The following is a 19,380-nucleotide window of genomic DNA, read 5'->3' as shown; positions in this document are numbered from 1 at the left end:
ACTTCTATGCTCTGTGCACAAGTGAGCAGTAAAACCTCAAAACATGGAGAGGAATGAAAAAGAGGACAAACACCATCCAATGTAATATTTTGGTATCACTGCATTTCTACAGCCCTCCTAACTTACAGACAGCAGGCTTTCAGCAAGAAGTGATTTACCCAGATCTTCAATGAAAAAGGAAGATAACGAAGGAGGAGAAATGCACAGTTCTCAGAATCTGTGTGTGGAAATCAAAGCACAGGGTGAGACTGCAATTCCATGCAGCAGGTTAAAATGCTCCGAAAAGTTTCATATAGCTGGAAAAAACCCAATTTTTCCTCCATCTCACTTGCGACACAAAAATTAAGACAAATTCTCCACCTAAAGTCATGAAGGCATTTTCCAAAACATCAGTCCTTTTAAAAAGAAAAAAAAGGTCAAGGCAGAGCACAAAAAGCCTATTTCTTGGCTACTTAAACCAATTCCCTGTGATATCCTGAGCCTGGATGTTTACTTGGGGGGAAAAAAAAAAAAAAGCAAACATATGCAGGATATTTATGCTATTTCTCTTCAGCAGAAACATCCTCCTTATTCGAAGCTGGTTGTTACATGCAGTATTTTTAAACATCCATGTGTGTCATCCAGTTAGGAAAAAATAAGAAAAAGAAAAAAAGTAATTAGACAGGGTGTAAACAGGAAACTCAAAAAAAAAAAAAAAAAAAAACACACGCCAAAAAAATAAGCTGCCAGAATCCCATATCTCCTGAAGTATATCATAGGAATGGGAAGTCATGAAGGGTTCGGGTCAGAAGCAAACCCAAACGTGTTGCACTCCCTCCAGACCAGATTTCACCTCCAAGAACTGGGCAAATTACAGAGGGATGGCTTGGCATAGCTGGCTGCATCTGTCACTCACTCCTATTTTTAAGCCTTTTTTGTTTTAAGAAGGCCTGGAGTCTTTGCTACCAGGGAAAGCCAAAAAAAAACCCAAACCCTAACAATTCTGTGGCCAAAGAGAAGAGAGAGAATTATACATAAGATGCATATAATTGAGACAAAACTGGAAACTCTTTCTACCATCGAAGTGCTCAGAGGTCTGTGCATGCATCCCAGCTGCTCTTCTTTGGGATGGGCCATAATTTGGGCTTCTGCAGCCCACATCCACAGGCTTCTGGCACGACCGCGTTGCACCGATGGCTAACTGTGACCTGCCCAGGGACAGGACGGTTGTGACAGGGTCCTGCATCCACCTAAATACTGGAAGTTTTAAAACCACCCCTCCATCCAATGAGGCTTCACATGTTTAATACCCCAAGATCCATGAGAAATCTTTTGGAAATAGAAAACCACCTACCCTAGCTCTCCTCTTCCTTTCCTCTCAAGATCATAGAACAGTTGGGATTGGAAAAGACCTTAAAGATCATCTTTAAGTTCCAACCCCCCTGCCATGGGCAGGGACACCTCCCACTAAACCAGGTTGCTCAGATAAACTCTTTTGCTCGGGTATGGGTGTTACTGAGCACCCGCAGGGGCTCTGCCCAGAAAACACCAGAATGTGGCACCAGGGATTTGGTCCCAGCTGCACAGAACTGTGCATGTTATTTCCATAAGCTTCTCACAGGGGAACAACGGGAAATTAAACTTCACTGGCAGGTGAGTAAGCTCCGGAAGATATTTTACAGGATGCATCCAGTGGTGAGAGAGAAAGGGGAATCATTTTCACTAGATAAATGACCAGCACACAAAGCCTTAAACCTGCAGTTTTAAAAGTGAAAAATTGGGCTGCAGCGCATCATTAGAACACAGATAGTAAAAGCCGTCTCATTTATTTCTGAAACAGGCACGTCACAGTGACTCAGTCAGAGAGCTGAATAAAATCACGAAGATAACAAAAACCAGAAGAGCAATATTGCAATATCCCCACTCACAAGGTGCAGTGGTCAGTTAGGACATGCTGTCCCTTCGCCACAAAGACCCAGCCTCCACAAAGCCTGCGGAATGCCGGGGGGGAGCAAAATCCTGCTGTCCTGCTTTTGACCAGTGACTCAGAGGCAGCAGCGCTGCTTTGCAGGTGGAGGAGCCCAGAGAACCAGCCTTGCACTTAAAAGAGAATTTCATCTCAAAATCCCTATCTGAGCTGCAGTTAACCAGCTATAAAGCATCACCAGCAATTTCCTGTAAGGGTTTTTTTTTTTCCCCTAACCCCTCTTCTGTAACTCATAAGCCTGTAAGAGATCTCAAAGCTTTAATATTGAAGCCCCTACACTGACCTCAGATTTTCATCAGCATTTAGGTGGGGTTTTTTCCTTCAGTCCTGAAGGCATTTAGGATCACATCCTCAGCTGCCTTAGACCAGCATCGCTTCATTGACTTTGATACAACCGGCTGGCTTATGCCTGGCCCGTAAATGTGCACAGCTTGATAAAAATATGAAATAAGATGCAAGAATGTACTGCAATATGGAGCTGCCCTAACTAGGCACATCTCGGGAAAATAAAAGCCTTTGCCTGTCCTTCTGGAAGGAAGGGGCCTGCATGCAGCTGGGGGGAAGAGGGAAAAAGCTATAATACTTGAAATGACCTCAGAGTTTCCTGGTGTGTCTGTTGGGAGAGCAAAGCCTCGTCATGTTCCAGCACTCGGAGTTGCTCAAACCTTTAAGGAATAAGCAGAAAAATAACAAACAGGAGTTTGGTTTTATACCAGCATTTCTGTGGAAGCTTTTTAAAGGATCTTTATAGGTTTCCAGAAGCGCCTTGATGCACACCTGTTGTCAGCCTGTCTGCAGCTCATGGGTCTTCCCTGGCCCAGAGTAAGTGCCCATCATGGAGTGTCCCATGGTGGGAGGTGCTCAGGGGGAAACGGATGGGTGGGGGCTTGGAAACGCTCCACCTTCCCACGGGTGAAGATCTAGGGAAGGGAACCATGCCCCCACACCACTGCCACATCACATTCCACTGTGCACCTCTCCATGACCTCCTTTGCCAGCAAGGGGTACAGCACAAAAGCCCCCAGGGGATGTCTCTTCTGCATAGTCGCCCGCCCCTCAAAGTCTTCTGGACTCCCCAATACCTCCTGCAAAACACAAAGGGTTGGCTCTGGGTCCAAAAACTCATGTTTCCCCCCGGTCTCTGCACACACCAGCCCAGACCTGCACCACAGCCTGGCTGCTGTAGACACGATAAACTTGCCCTGATCGCCTTCGAAGGCAACCATGCAGCTTCCACCAGCTTTACAGGGGCAGACGATGTCTCCAGACATACTGCCTCTCCTTCCTCATCTTCAAGTCATAAAGAAACCTTTGGCTGAAGTCCTGGCTCCAATGTAGTCAATGAATTTTGCCGTTAACTTTAATAGGGCCAGGATTTTGCCTTAAATCATTTATTATCTTGCTATTAACCTTAACAGAAGCCAGTATCTGCTTAATGTTAAATGGCCAGCGATGTACTGAAGTGGTTGGCCATGTCTCCCACCCTTCGTGCTATGGCAAGCTACATTGTAGGACCCATCTCACCTCACCAGGGTGACTCCAAGCGCCACCCCCTGTCCTTCCCAAAGGCTGCAGAGCCCCATCTGGCCCATCCCAACACTCATAGGGTATTTACCCACAGCAATTGCAGGGACTGTACAGAGTCATTCCTGACCTCAGGATGTCCCTGTGCTTCTTGTCTCAGGAACAGACAGGCAGGGACAGACACCTGAAGACCAGACTGAATATGACATGCATAGAAATAATGTTTTAAGATGAGAGAAAACTTACTTAAGCGTGAGCTGGTACAAATGCCCCTTTGATGATGCTTTCCATGGAAATGTTGGCTCTGCTGAAGTTTGGCAGAGCTGGAGATAAAACACAGCGCCTGGAACAGGGGGCTGTGAGAGGCTCTCCGGGTTGCATGGCACCTTCCTAAAATAGCCACATGAACTGAAGATACGATGAAAAAAAACCTGGCTCCTGCAGAGCATCAACTGACTTTCATGTAAGCCCCACCAGCTGAGCCAGTAAAAAAAATCTGGCAAAGCAACAGCCCAAGTGCTCTCCCTCACTGCAGGCACAGTGACTTTTCAGGGCCAAGTGCCAACACACTTTCCATGCGATTCTCCTTTTCCCCATTTATTCTACTATTTGTCCTTGCAGGGGATGGCAAATCTAAGGGGCTCTTTCACTCACTTTGTTGATGGTTTGCTGATTTGTACAGGACAATAGGCACAGCCTCTTGCGGTCGTTAGAAAGATCCCACTCACTGGAACGGGTCGTGGGGCTCTAAATCTCATCCTCCTTCCCCAAAATGCTGAAATGCAATACTCAGAAGTAATGATGATCACACCGATTAAAAAAACAAAACAAAACAAACGAAAACAAAACCAATGACAAATGAAAATCCAGGGAACAAACTAATTCTGTCTTCCTCAAAAATAACAAATACAGTATCCCAGCCAGGAGATAAGGCCTTTTGCCAGGAGCAAAATATAAACAGGAGAGTCGCTGCTTCTTGGTCTCTACCAGGAGCGTGCAATGTACAAAACTAACCCCTCTCCTCCCCACAAGAAAATTTTGCAGTGTGGCTGCCTTTCCTGATGCTACCCATGGTGGTACCCACGTACCCACTGGTGCTGCCACATGATGGTGCAGGGGGTGTTCACCAGCATGTGGATGACAAGAACACAGGCAGCATCAGTTCCCATGGCACGAGGCAGTGGGATGTACTGGTTCATGGCTCTGCTGGCCCCACACTTTCCAGCTGACAAGCAGCATCCAGACAGCATTTCACCTCTCCTGACACTGCCAAAGGCCACAGGATCTTGCCAACGGAGTTATCAGTAGCTGCTGAGTCCCTTTGACAGAGGGGGGAGAGGTCAGCCATCTTCTTGAAGGAACAGCACCCTTTGTCGCATCAGTATTCTCCTTATAGTAAATAAAGGTGTCTCATACTCAAAACTGAAATGTTTCTCAAACAGGTCATGTCACTCTACGAGTGCTGATGTTGCCATTCCTACCACTTCACAATGTATTTAAAATAACAGCAAGAAAATAACAGGCAGGCAACTCTACAGCTAATCCTAAAAATCAGGAAAATTAATAGGAAACAATCAGTACAAATCTGCCACAAATATCAAGTCAATGAAATACTCCATCCAACATCTGCTTTCCTTGGCAGAACATAGCCAATAAATTAGTGTCTGGTGGAGACATGCTTATCACCGGCAGTGTGGAGACACCACAGTCCGGTCATTACCGCACCCGAGCCCATGGTGATGTTTTGTTCCAGACCAATCTCCTGGGAACTCAAGGGCAGCAGAAAGATCCTGTGGGATCAGAGAGCTTTCCTGTCGCTACTCAACAGAACAAATGCGGTGTCGGCCCCAGAAAGGCCACCGTGTGGAGGCAGCAGCACCCTCTGCCCTTGAACGAGTGGTACCCACCATGGGGCAGGACCGGGCTGTCTTCCTGCAACCTGCTCTGACCTTCGCTCCTCAACCAGGAGGTTGCAGGCAAATCAGTTAAGCTCCTGCTTCTTTGCTTAAGTCTCAACATGAACCTCAGGAGATACTCTGTGCAGAGCTGCTGGTAACTTTTCGTGTTTTTTACCCCACCCCAGAAGCCATCCCTGACTCCAGACACAGAAACTCAGCTTTCCCTGTTACGGGAATAGTTACAGTAAACAAAAAAAAAAATCCCCTTAGAGAAGAGTTTCTCATCCCTAGAGACCCACACCCTGCCCTTGATGTCTCTTTACCTCTTCCCAGCCCTGAATCTCTCCCCCATCTCTTTGATGGCTTCTCACAGGCTGCTCCTCCATCCCCTCCACCACACTTCTTGCTTCTCCACCACCCCGCCTGCTCACCCCCGGGTTGGGTTTTTCAGGGAAGACTCCTGAGACAGAACATATAGCCAGAGCAAGCCTTGACCAAATATCTGCCATCCTTTCCAGGCAGCACCACATCGTCTGAGGGTGTCTTGCATCTCTTCCCTCTCTGCTCCGATGGGGTCCTTGCACCCAGCTCATCGCCCATCCTGTCCCCATGCTCCCCCTGGACTTTTCCAGGTGTTCTCATGCTTGGCAGCAGCCCCTTGGGAAACCCAGATGCCAGCCTTGAACAGACATTAGGTAAGCAGGCAATGAAAAATAATTAAAGAAAGAAAAAAGGGGGCTATATCCCAAGTCCATCTGAATTACCTATAACTTCTGCAACTCTTAAAAAAAAATGCGAAGAGAAAGCAAATAAAACAAGCAAAGCCTGAAATCCTAAGCTCTTTGGAAGAAGTCAAAATAGCAGGTATTGGCTGCTCCAGGCGCTGAGCGGCGTTTCTGTGGCAAGGAGCCAGCCTGTCCTGCCACCAGCACCTTGCCAGCACTTGCGGGGGGGTAGGGGGGCTGACAGATTTGGACCACTCCACTTTTAAAGAAAAATAAGCCCTTCGGATCAAAGGCTCTTTCTCCACGGCCGTTAACGAGCTCCATGTGCACTGCTGCCATCTCCAGTGCCAACCACTTCATGAAGAGGTTTTTTTTTGGGCAAGAGGGGTGGGGACCCTACTGATGAGACATTTAATAGTTACATGCTGAAAGGAGCTACTGTACCAGGCACTGACCGCCTTTTCTCAGGACTTATGAATCTGTGCTTTGTTCCATTTAAATTGTATCTCAGAGCAGCCCATAAGGATAACCTCTGAAAACGGGTTTTCTCTGTAATCAGACATTACAGATCTGCCCCCCAGCTGCAAAGTTACTAGAATCAAGCTCGGATTTAGCACTTTCCTAAGGCAGCACTTACCACAAAGACAGGAAAAAGCAGCTGTAAATGCCGGGAGTAAACGAACAGCCCCTTATCTCCACAATGGAGTGCAAAAGATGCAGAGAAATTTTTATGGACTGGTCTTCCAGAGCAAAGAAAAGAGCAAGCAGAAAGGTTTCAGCCTGCACTTCCCAAGTATCCCAAAGCAAATTCGCTTTGCTCCGTGCTGTTTTCTGGCTGCCGGCTCTCCTGCACTCACAGCTCAATGTTGAGGTCAGCAGACAACCTATCGGCACTAAACAATATCATCTGTCACTGCTAAGCATCAGAAATTAAAATACAGCCTCTTACCTCCAAGTCACACGCCCTGCTGTTTTAAAAGGACTGGAGAAACTCAAGAAGTACTCAACAGCATGCATGTACTAAACCTTCATGTTTTCTGTACATTCAAGCTGGGGGAAGAAGGGAGACACGATCCCGGACTTCTTCCGTTGCTATATAATCTCAAGGAAATGACCTTCACATTTGTTGCTTTGATTACAGATTCAGAAACAAAAGCCTTTCCAGCGTGAGTCAGGGGACACAAGAGGTTGAAACGTGATTGTTAAAAATGGAGGCGAGCTGGGAAAGCATTATAATTATTTCTTTTTTCCTTTGCAATATTAACCCCTTTATTATGGAACAAAACCAAGGTGTTTTTTTGTTTAAAAAAAAAAAAAAGCCGTTACCAACCTAAGACATAGTACAAGGTGTCAGCCATGGGGCAGCGAGACACCTCACTGTGGGACTGTGGGTCCCTGCCACCCCCCTTCGCCGTGGTAGCCAGCTGAGGACCCCCATGAGCGTGCTGGGAGCTGCCATCGCCCCCTCCGGCTCTTCCTCCCCTCCCGGGGGACAGAAGGGACCTTTATGCTAAAACTTGGCACAGCACTAAGACTTCAAGTGGCCTCCACTTTCGACCCATGGGAGCAGAGGCTGAGCCCCACAGCAGCAGGGAGGCTCACCTACCCACCTGAAGATCTTCGGGTAAAGGAAGATATCCCCTGCTGTAACCGGTACCCCCAGGGACAGCGTTTCACTAGATTTCCCCAGCGCCTTTCCAAACCACACTTCGGGCCAGTGCCTCCCTGTGTGGGCTACTGCACTTCAGGGAGGGAACCAGGAGTGCGGACAGAGTTTACAATCCCTTGGCCATCCATCTGAATTTCTTCTGGCATCAGGGTTAGTCTTCAGGAGTGCAATTTGCTGCTGGTAGAGGTTTAGAAGAAAATCATCTACCTGCTGTTCTTGTCACAGGACTGCTTTCAGAGTATGAAACATCAAGTTATACTCAAAGGACATCCAGCTCCTCTCCCTGATCTCTGCTGCTCCGGTGCATTGACCTACAAGGCTTCACACACCACAGCAACACTGTGTCAGACAGAGCACAGGTATCACAAAAAGGCACAAAAAGTGAGCTCTACTCCAAAAGAAATGTCAGAGGACTATATAACACTGCTTTCACTGAAAACAGAAGAAACAAAATACAAAACAGAAGAACTGTGCACCCAAATCCAGGAGGCTATAACTTTCGGAGCTCCAATCTGACCTCCAGGCAGGTACACAAGAGGCACAGGATCTCAAATTCACACGTGCAATTACTTCAAAATCTAAAATACAGGGCTGTTCCTCCTTCACAAACACAGCTCAGCATTATTAATCTCCTTTTACGTGACTTGAGTATGGGTACCCAAGCTTTTAAATCACACCACTGACTCATCCTCTGGCCGCATAAGTTCTGATAGGAAGACCGATGCCAAGGGAACAACACAGCCCAGGACCACAGCATCTAACATGGGCTGGAGGATACAGACCAGGGGGAACATCCCTGCTCTGGTAGCGTTTTGTGAAGAGCTCTGGACACACACCAAGAAAATCTCACCTGGGAGCGAGAACGAGCTCTTCCCATTAGCTGGACGCTCTCCTTTGGTAATTTATGCTCCCAACTGAGCAGTCACTATGCTAAAAGAGGACAAACCATGAAGACTTTTCCACCCCAATTTTTATAATCCATGGATATATTTTAATAGAAAAGTTAAGTTCAACACCTGAAACCAACTAACTTGCTTTTATCAAAATGGGTAGCAGGAACCTCAGGGGCACACTTTGGAAAGCATGATCAGAGACTTATGGTTCCCACCTTTCAGAGGTGCCAAGCCCTCTTGGTCCAGCTAAACTCCTCCAAACAAGAGGCTCCACGTACCAAGCACATGGGGCCAACATCGAGCCCTGCGTAAAGCCAGAGCCTTACTGAGGCTACCGGGAAGAAAAGCAGGGCTGCCTGGGCCACGGGATCAAACAGCGTGAGTCAGCCCTGCTCCCCCCGCCTGGGGCTGCCTCCGTGAATTACCAGCAATCCAGACACCTCCAGAGGGCAATGCGCCCCAGCTACCCCAGACACCTGGGGTGCAGTGAGGTGCCAGAGGTGTCTCGCCCTTCTTGTTTGATGCAGAGGATCTAGCTTTGATCAAATATCCACCTTTTAAATACCTGCAGACAGAAAGTTTGGTTTTATTTTTCCCCAAAGTCACTTTGTAAAAGCTAACGTTCTCATAGTCAGGAGACTACAAAAGCTCTCCACACAATGCTCAATACCACAGGTTTCATGAAAAAAACATAAGCTGGCCCCACATCAGGCAGGGGGATGCCAGGTCAGATCCAGCCAGCTGGTCCAGACTGCACCAGCAACCTAAGGGGTGGCAGCTGAGACAGTTTTGGGAGAGTATTTCAGAGCAACAAACTTACATTTGTCTCCAAAACACAGACTCCAAAGACCCAAAATAAGATGGAAAATAGACAGTGAGTCATTTTTCCTTAGAGAAATGACGTGAAGGTTACCTGGGTGGTGCCAAGTCCTGCCCTGCTGGGATAACCATAGGGACAGGAATAGCTGGAGGAGGGGAAGAACACAGCTCCTCGGAGAATCCGGGGCTTCCAAACAAATACAGATCTGGGCTGTGCAATTCGGCTCAGATCTGGGCCACGGATAATTTTTCTACAGAAGAAAAATAAGAATTTAAAGGAAATACAGCATACCCGTAGGAAGTTACAGCGCTGGGAAGCTGTTGGAGCAGTGAGCATCGAGCAGGGAAAAGCCTCTGCAGTTCAGAGGACACGAGAAGAGCTCTGAGCTGGGGTTTAGGGATGGCAGCGCCGCGACTCCTCGCCAAAGGGTACACAGCCTTTCAGCGAACGGCACACCCCAACCTCTCTGAATGAGGTGAACAGATGCAAAGTGCTTGATATTAGAGAGGAATTACTCACTCCCACTTTCGCTACGGCTTAGCAAACACCCACTTACATGCCTGCTACATGCGCCTGCCCAACCAGATTCCTGATGGACTTCATCCACACCAACATACCTGCTCTCCCAAAACAACTACAGCATGTCCAGTCCGGCATCAGCCAAACAACTCTACACTCAGCATGACAGGGACCTCTTTGCAAGGGCAGCCACCTTTCTGGAGAAGTTTTTTTCCCTGTCTATCTACAACCTCAGTTTTCCTTTCCTATTCACTCCTGGTGCCTCTTTTTTTCCTACCTGTTTGTTTTCCCACACCGTCTTGCAAGTTCATGCTCAGTTTGGACATTGGAGGTTTTGACATACACCTGAAAGGGGTCAGAAGGATTACTTTTTTTACTCCCTGGTCTCTTCCCTCTCTTTCCTTGCTTGCACAGCCTGGATTTTTCACGCTATGTAATTCTTATGCTGCCCTCTCCTGCTCTTCCAGCTTCTTCACTCCCATCCTCCAGACCTTTGCCATCCTTACCCATACACAAGCCAGTAACCTCCTGCATGAGATAACAAGCATGGCCTTCTCCACACCATACACCCTCCGCCCAGCCCACAACACCCTACCTAGAAACCACTGGCCCAACGAAAGGTAAAACCAGGATGCTCAGAAAACAGCACATAATTAGCAGTGGCTACGTGTTATTAGTGCTGTATGCAGTAACTTCTCCATCACCACTCCCAGTTTTTCTGGCACCGCACATTTGCGCCTGATGGGGAGCTGGAAGATGAACACGGGGGCACCCATCACGAGGACAGCATCTATTCTACATCAGGAAAACCAACCACAGAAACATCAGAGTCTTAAATCTAATGTTGCTTAGACTGTCAATGATGGGGTTTAATGGCTAGAAACCAGCACATCCAGGCTATTCTCAGCGTTTTGATGACCCTTGTGCTCCCCATCTCTCCTTCCCCAACACACAGAGTTGATGCATGTTTAAATGAATGGCAGACCAATTAGCAGGGAATAGCGTACATGTGTATTTGTGTGTGGGAGGGTATTTAAGCTAATATATTCCAGCACTGATAGCTTTATCCTCTTTGCAGTCTCTGAGAATGAACTGCCCTCCATCTGTACAGAAGATTAGTAGAATTACTAATCACTAATTATGACTCAGAGGTTTTAAGAGCAATGCAGACTGTACAAGGGTGGCCTGATTTTTAGAAAATGAGGAGACAAAGATAGCGCAGTGTTATTTTAAGCACATGGACAGTCCATCCAAGACTGCAAAGAACTGCAATAACAGCGCTAGCAAAAGGAGTGACAGAAAGCTGAACACTCAGAAGGACAAAAAATGAAGTATGGAAAAAACAGAATGTGCCTGAAACACTTTAACTTGCCTTTTCATAAGACTCTTGTCCAGTCAGAGCAGGCTGGCCAGTCTCTGCACAAGACTGGAATGGAGACTTATCCAGGGAAGTTCAGGCAGCAACACATTTGTGCAGGAGCCTGGTTCTGAAAAGTGGTGCCAGCGACATTTGAAATCTAACGTATTTTGTGAACTGCGTCATATTGAAAAAAAATATTTATACAGGCCAAAGAGGGTAGTGAATAGAAGGCACTGTTTGAAACTGGCACCACAACACCCTGAAGGAAATGAGATGAAGTTCACAGTCTGGTTGTGAAGTTTGTCTGCTGGGAAGAGGGAGGAGCGGTAGAAAAATCGTATTTTTGTTTGAATAAACTCTCTCGGACAGAAACCGCTATATCATGAGCTCAAATGGAAATATGTCTGGCAGACAGCTTTGGAAAGCTGCTCTTGGAAGCGTGTAAAGCCAAGTTTAACTCTAAGCTGTCAGGAGGCAGTGCCCAGAGCCAGTCCTGTTCTCAGCTCCACGAGAGGCTCCCCCAAAACCCCAGTCCCAGGGAAAGCCTCTGCATGTCATGTTCAGATGGGAGAGGGGTTTCAAGCAGAACCAAAGCTCTGCAGGTGATGTACAAGCAGTGTCACAGCATTAGATCAGATCCCTTCGAGAAGAAAAACAACTGGGTGAAAGCAGTCAGAGCAAAGCTTTTCCAGAGCAACCGATAATGCCCAGTTCCCAAGTTTAAATGTTTGAAGGGACACACATTTAGCATCCTCTAAAAAGGTCTTAAAGCTTCCTTTGGAAAGCCCTGACCCACAAGGATGCCTGAGATCCTTCCTCTGAGCATCACTCCTGGGTTCTGTCCGGTGTGGAGGAAGGAAAGCTCTGCCCTGACTTTGTGCTCACCCCCAGCCCTCCAGCACCACTTTTCATCATGGTGAAAAGAGAAGGGAAACAGAAAAAAAAAAAAAAAAAAAAAAAAAAAAAGACATATCCAATTTGTCGTCAGCATTTTTCATAATGAAAAGTTAAGGTGTGGTAGCAAAGGAAACGTGGTCCTCACTATCCAAACCAACTACGTTAGCACCATAGGAAACAGAACTCAGCTGCTTCCTCTCTCGCTTCTCCACCCCAGGTACGTATGGGACGGACACACATACAAAGCTTTGTTTATTGTGCTTCATCAGCAAAAGTTTTTTCACTTCACACAGAGGAAATGACCTTTCAGAGGTTAAAAAGCACTTTGTCCAAAAAACCCACATGAATTCAATTAACACTTTTACACCAGAGACTGTTAGCCAAACTACCAGTGTAACTGAACAGCTTGATGGCAGAGATGCTTCCATACCTGGTTTCACGTCCAGCAGATTTTAATCACGATGTTATCGTATTCCGCAGGGAGTCTGGGGACAGTTTGCCTGGTTTCTCTTTTCCCCTTCCCAGTGAGCAGACTGACTGACATGCACTTTAACCCTGACTCTAAAGCATTCACTTGACCAGTTTTGAATTTATAAAAAGTTAGTTTCATTAGCAAACAGACTTTGATGCAACGTTTCTTTCATGCTTAAAGCATAGGGGCTGATGAGGAATGACTGATGTGGGACGTATAGGTGAGAACTGGTACTCATACCTCAGGAGAAAATGGGCACCAGAGCATGGTAATGTTGATATCCCAATGAAAGTCAGGCCAGTGGTAACACAAATAACTGAACATGGGATAGATGTTCATCCTGAAAGATTTTGGCTTTGTGGCTACTTATGAACCTCATTTGTATAAAATTTTCACTTTCTGTTTTACTACCCTATAATTAGATTTAAGACAGGTGGCCTATAAAACCAGCATGTGGAGAGCCCTGCCAAAAGCTTTATTTTTGAAGAACTATCAGGACACCCAGAAGAGCCCCACTGTCCCACTGTGGGCATCAGGGGCGGCCTCTGGGAAGATCCCAAAGCCTGGCCAGCAGGCCAGAGCACTATGTGCCAGATCTCTGCAACAAAACACAGCCCTTGCTCCTTTCCCTCATAGGAAACGGGTACCTTGCATGAAGGCATCTATGCTGAATTCTCACCTAGGATTTATTCCAAGCCCTAATAGCATTAGCTTGTATTGACTTGCTGTAGTTAGAAAGAAGGTCTGTGCCAGCTCTTCCATAAGGTCTCTCTGCAAGTCTCTGGTTTTTCTAGGACAGGCTTTCAGATGCTCTCTGCCACAGACAAGACAATGTTCCCTGGCATACAACTCAAGCGCTCGCCGGGAGGATAAATCCGCATATTGTACAACCCTCCTCCCTTCGCAGGGGTTCTGAGGTTATTTCAGAGTGAAATGGGACACCCCACCAGCACTTTGGCTCACAAACTCCTCCAGATGAATAGCTCTGGGCAAATAGAACACTCCTTCTCCTTTGGCAGATGAGACAGATGATGGCGAGCACCTCAGGATGGTCCCTGAGAGACCATCTTGGGGAAGCACCTGAGCTGGGGCTGAAGTCCCCACACCAGTGACCGGGCGAAACAGCCACCAGTAAGAACTTGGAAGATGTTTCCTACACACATGCTAGAAACAAGAAGGCTGAAGAGAACGTGAGTGACAAAGGCTGGTTTGTTCTTGTTGATTGGGTTTTTATGTACTCAAAGCTGCTAAGGCAGGTAAAGGCTTTATGCTGGCAGAGAGGATTTCAGCCTCCCCTGGGCAGGCAGCTCTGCCCACGTGACAACCTCTGCACCCGCCAGCTTCAGAAGACATAGGTGAGAGCCTTGCATAGAAGCATGAAGGTGTCAGTGGCTTCTCCATGCTGGGACTCAAGCTCAGGTCTCCAATGAGGCTAGCAAGCATTTTTATATTTAAAAAAGACCGACCAAAAAAACACCACCACCACAATAACAAACTTAGCAGCCCAGGGAGAAGCAATCCTGCTGGCTTTTCTTTCACCACAATAACGTACTGATGATTAAAGAGAGACCTGCTAGCAGTGTCCAACTCGCCCAAAAATAGCCACTGAGCCACAAAATAACTTGAACCTCAAATATGGATGAAAGCGAACTGAAGCCTCCGGGGCTGACCACCAGCATAAGTACCTGTCACCTCACCCTTGCCTGCATGTCCCTCGCACGTAGCTCAAAGTTCTGACCTGTTTCCTGGTTTATTACACCAGGCACAGCCCAGGGAGGCCTCAGAGAGGGCAAAAAGCACACATTTAGTCAAAAGAGCCTTTATATTCAACCTGTGGTATTTTTCACAGCTGGAATAAGAATATGAAAGAGTTACAGAAATATGAACATTCTTGATGAAGCCAAGGTGGGAAAGGATTTTGTTAAGCACCTGTCCAGGTGCCAATATTAATAAGAACACAAGGCAAAACCATGCTTTCATCTGGCTGCACTAACTACAGCACTTTTCTCAGTAAAAATCTGAGAAGACAAATAGCATCCCTGGCAGGTAGGAGAGCACTGTTATATCCATTTTACAGACAAAGAAGAGGGGCACAGAGAAGGCAGACAATTTGCCCAAGGTAATGCAGGATCTATGGTAGTGAGGGGACACAGAATCTCATGTTTAAGGTTAGAGCCTGGTCCCATAGACACTACAACACCCACCTCCTCAGAGAGCTCTGCACTATGTGTTGTCCTCCCCTGAGCCTGAAGGTGAACAAGGGTAACACAGCACGGCTCAGAGCACATCTCTGCATGCAGGGGTCATCCAGCTACTGTCCCTAAATGATCCCATAGTTTGAAGTGTTTAAAAAATGGAGAAGAAAAATAATATTCAATTCAAACTCTTACAGAGCTCTGATATCCATACAGATGGGTGACATGTAATGCTGTGTGCTCAGTCCTGTGCCCACCAGACACAACCAGGATACCACCAGTGGTTTGAACAGCGAAGAGCCAAGACTTCAGCACAAAAAGCAAAGCGTTGCACAACCCAAGAAGAGCTGCAGGGCATTCTTTCAGCCATCTCTCTTTAATACACGCCAAATTAGCACACTAGGAAGTTCCTGACATTAAAATGTGAGAGTCACCTTGTTCCTGCCTTGTTTCGTTTCCCAGGGATGACCCTTGGAGCAGTAGGCATGTAGCAACAGGTCACTCACTGCGTGTCCTCAGCAGTCTGCCTGTGCTCTCCTTGGGGCTGTGACAAGCTGTAGGCAGAGGGGAGCAGGGAAGGGGCACTGCCCATCCATCCCCCTGGCTCAAGGACTGGCTGGAAAGATGACAGGAGGACCAAATCTAATCTTTTTACCCATTTTCACATCTCCACTTTAGAAGGCAGGCACAAGTCAGTGATGCTTTTCATAAAGGCAAGACAGACCACACCAACAGCCACTAGGACACAGTAAGTTTGGGCAGAGATACAGTTGTGCTTTGTTTTGGAAAAAAAAAATTTCTTTTCACTTTGAGCCAACCATCAGAGAATCTCAGCTGAACAGGCTGAATACAGCTGTTGTCAGAGCCGGTCCTTACTGAGCCACTATCCCAACCCTGGAGAGATGGAGATGCTCCATGGGGATGCAGCAGGGAGCGAAGGCAGCCTGAGCTCCATGCTCTTTATGTGAACAGACTCCAGAAATAACATACCCACAGTACAGGTGTAGCTGGATTTTATTTACAGAGAAAGGAGGGAGCCAGGGCTGTGTCCCACATTTCTTCAGGTTAGCAAAGGGGGGGCAGCAATGATGCCTGTACTCCTGCATCCCTAAGTATACATGATCCACATTCCTGGTGACACACGTGTCACATATATCACAAAGTGTTTACATCCATCATCTGTATAAGACGTCAAGATGCATTTGAGCACATGGAAGCACTTCTATCACTGTAAAGCTGGTCTCCCAACTCCTGGGCATAGCTTAAAGCTAAATAGCAACAGATCTCTTTGGGATTAAGTAGGCACAGGTATCATTTCAGCATTCCTTTCCCATGGAAGTTACATCCTAATGGTTCTGGAGAGCTGTTTGCTACAAGCTGTGTCACTCTCTGTATTGCAACACACCAGGGAGGGGGGAGAAGCAGCTTTGAAATATTCAATATAATCTAGCAGACACACACAATGACACTGCGACCAGGCACACAGCGCAAGTTTACACGAGACAAAAATAAATACAGATGCCAAAAAGAGTGACACCACACGAACTGCAACTGGATACCACAGTAACTGCAAGTACGGCACTGTATTTTTTCCCTGCAGGAAGGAGAGTCTCCTGACAGTTGTTTTAAAACTTGCAGCCCTCCCAGACAGTAATCCCTTTACAACACGAAGTACTCTCCCATTACAGTCTGTAGCTATTCAGTGACACAAACAGCAGGAAAAACTACAGCTGGTCTCTTCCACAGCAGCATCATGCCCTGAGTGCCCGACAGCAGTGCAGGCTGAGAGATCTGTCTCCCAGATCCTGAGTGCAAGGACAGTGACAGCAGCGAAAGGGGCTCCCAGCAATATGGGGGCACTCGGCTGCCAAACCAGTTTTAAGTAAAGTGGCTGATAGAAACCATATTTAACATAGAAAATATCTCCCCCAAACCCTGAATTTGAGACAGTTGCACAGCACTGGCTGTTTAAAAGCAAAGATAAACCTGCCGGGTATCTTCACGTGAGCTGGGGCTCCGGCACGATGCTCCTCACCTCATCCCGTCCCAGCCACTTCACCTGGGGTGTGCGCACTGAGCCATCACACAGGTGAGCAGGCACTTGTTCATCAGGTGGAATGATGTTTTTCTAACAAAACCTGGGGCAAATACCGGGTTGGTTCGTTGTTTTTTTTTACCTGGTAGACATCCCGGAGGCCACACCATGCTCGCAGGGCTTGCCGGCAAGCCCGCAGCCGGGCAGCGTACCATCTCCTCAGCGCTGCCACCGTCACTGTCCAGACGAAGCGGCTGCCGCTGAAGAGCAGATCCTCCACCCCGCACATGAACACCGAAGCCATGAGTCGCTCCGCCGGCGAAACAAAATCCCCGTCCTGGCTGGCTCCCGCTGGCTCTCCCTCCCTCCTTCAAACGCCTGGCATGACGGCAGCCCGGCTTTATACGGCGGGCGGAGGGCAGGGGTGTTGCACAGAGCCAGGGTCAAGCCTTCAAACAAACTCCTCTTTCACGGCGCTTCCTGGGCAGATTCCCAGGCATGTCCCCGGCGCCTGAAGCCCAGCCAGCGGCTGCAGTAGCTCAGCCCTACCAGCAGCTCACACAGCAGCCTTGTCCTTCTTAGCGGCTTATATAAATCTCCGTTAAGCTCCGGTAGCTACCACGATGTTTTCTAATTAAATTTTAACCCTTTTTGCCATATGCCCTGACAACAACCCCATTTAGAGGCAGTGGGAAGGGAAGGGAAGCACTAATCGCCGCCGCAGGTCGGTAAGCCGGGCAGGCGCTTCGCACACAGCTCCCACCGAACACCCGACACTCTCTGCCTCCGACACCTCCTTATCTGCCACACAGGGAACAAAGCTGTCATCGTTTTCTCCCGGCTGAGCCCATGCTCAAATTATACACTAGAAATCCTATTTTTTTTTAAAAAAGAAAAAAAAGCACCTCCAGGAGCCAGCAAGTGGAGGAAAGGAAAGGGAAAAAAAAAACAACACCCCGATCAAAATAGTCCTGCAGAAATAGATGCACTAACTTCTCTTCCAGCTCAGATCACGGTGGATGCCCACAGCACAAAGCCATCTCCCTGCTCCACGCCTCCCCCCTTGGTTGTTGCATTGTACCGATTAAATGCTCAACACCTGCTAAACAGATGATTTTGCTCTACTCCTTAAACTAACATAACTCCGTTAATGCAGCACTTGCTGCAGGAGAAAAAACAAAGCTGCCTGCTCTAGCTGAGCTCTTCACAAACAGCCCACAGCAAATAAACACTGAAATAATAGCCCACAAGAGACTCCAGCCTTGCCTCGATAGTCGGTATAAAATTAAGCAGCACCCTGCCCTTCTGGGGCTTAAACTGTCAATGTCAACAAGCCGCACCTTTCATTTGTGAAGCTCTTTGCTATTAAAAGCTAAGGGATGGTGGGAGTCAAAGGGCAGTTAATCTTTTTAAGACCCCTCAGAGGATTTGACATTTCCTAAGCTTTTTGGGACAGAAGCTACAGGGGGTCCCACATGTCACTATCCACAGCTTGCTGAAGGAACTCCTCAAAGAGCAGATATTTGGCTAAAACCATCAGCAAAGGCAACGTCTCTCTAAGAGTACTCTCTTGTGCAATGAAACAAAGCAGAAGGGACCAGGAACAGCTTGCATAAAGGCTGCATGGGAGAGCTAAATCCCACGGTGGTGCTGGTGCTGCTTCCCCAAGGGCACTGTCTGCCAAAAGCCCCTCCACCAGAGTTGCAGAAGTGTTGTCCCAAATGCTCTTCATGAGAGGAAGACAACCCTACATGCTTGTAGTGCAGCACAAGTATTCACAAAACCCGTTTCATTCAATATTAATCTTCTTCATATTGCAAGAGCCTGTGGCCATGCATAGTCAAATCCCTGTTGTAGTTGGGGTGATGTAGTTCTGTAGACAGATGACTGCCTGTTTTTGACAGGCTTTGGACCTGTGTGTCTCCAAGCATCACACTTTTTCCTCTTATGTATAATGAAGCAAGAGCAGCTCTGCTCCTCTTAGTGCTGCTATCTACTGGCTGTGCTGCTGCCAGGGAGTTTAAATCTCTCCAAGACTTGTTTTCACATGGGGAAAACAATTACAACCACATTTCAAACGTTATTAGAAGCTGTTACAAAGTGAGTCGGTGCAGAGAGAGGTACAGCTTGTTATAACAAGAGTCAAGTAAAGACTCGGGCTCTGCAATTGAAATCTAGCATCCATATACCCATCCCAAAAGGTTTATTCCCCACTTTGAATGCTGTCTTAGAGCCTGTGGCCACAAGGAAGCCTTCCTCCTCCTCCAGTGTTGCCCATCATCACTGTTCTGTGTTTAGAGGACTTTTAACGTCAACATGAACACACAAAATGGAAAAAGTTTCTGTTTTCCACCAGGAGAGAGCTGTGCCAAGTATGTAGAGAGTTATTGCAATAGCTTAAGCCAGT

At 47.3% G+C, this 19,380-nt stretch overlaps 1 protein-coding gene across 1 annotated transcript in view; it reads right to left on the bottom strand.

Annotated features, from left to right (window-relative positions):
- FRMD4B (FERM domain containing 4B) overlaps positions 1–17,277 on the bottom strand; it is an 85,118-nt gene extending 67,841 nt beyond the window's left edge. Inside the window, exon 1 of the mRNA XM_074151241.1 lies at positions 17,116–17,277. Within this exon, the coding sequence (XP_074007342.1) occupies positions 17,116–17,277 (162 nt within the window). The remainder of the gene's footprint in view (positions 1–17,115) is intronic.
- Positions 17,278–19,380: the final 2,103 nt, after the last annotated feature.

The sequence above is a fragment of the Numenius arquata genome, chromosome 8 (assembly GCF_964106895.1).
Source record: "Numenius arquata chromosome 8, bNumArq3.hap1.1, whole genome shotgun sequence".
Lineage (NCBI taxonomy): Eukaryota > Metazoa > Chordata > Aves > Charadriiformes > Scolopacidae > Numenius > Numenius arquata.
The sequence above is the reverse complement of the archived record's forward strand: the minus strand, read 5'-3'. Positions and strand labels throughout refer to the sequence as shown.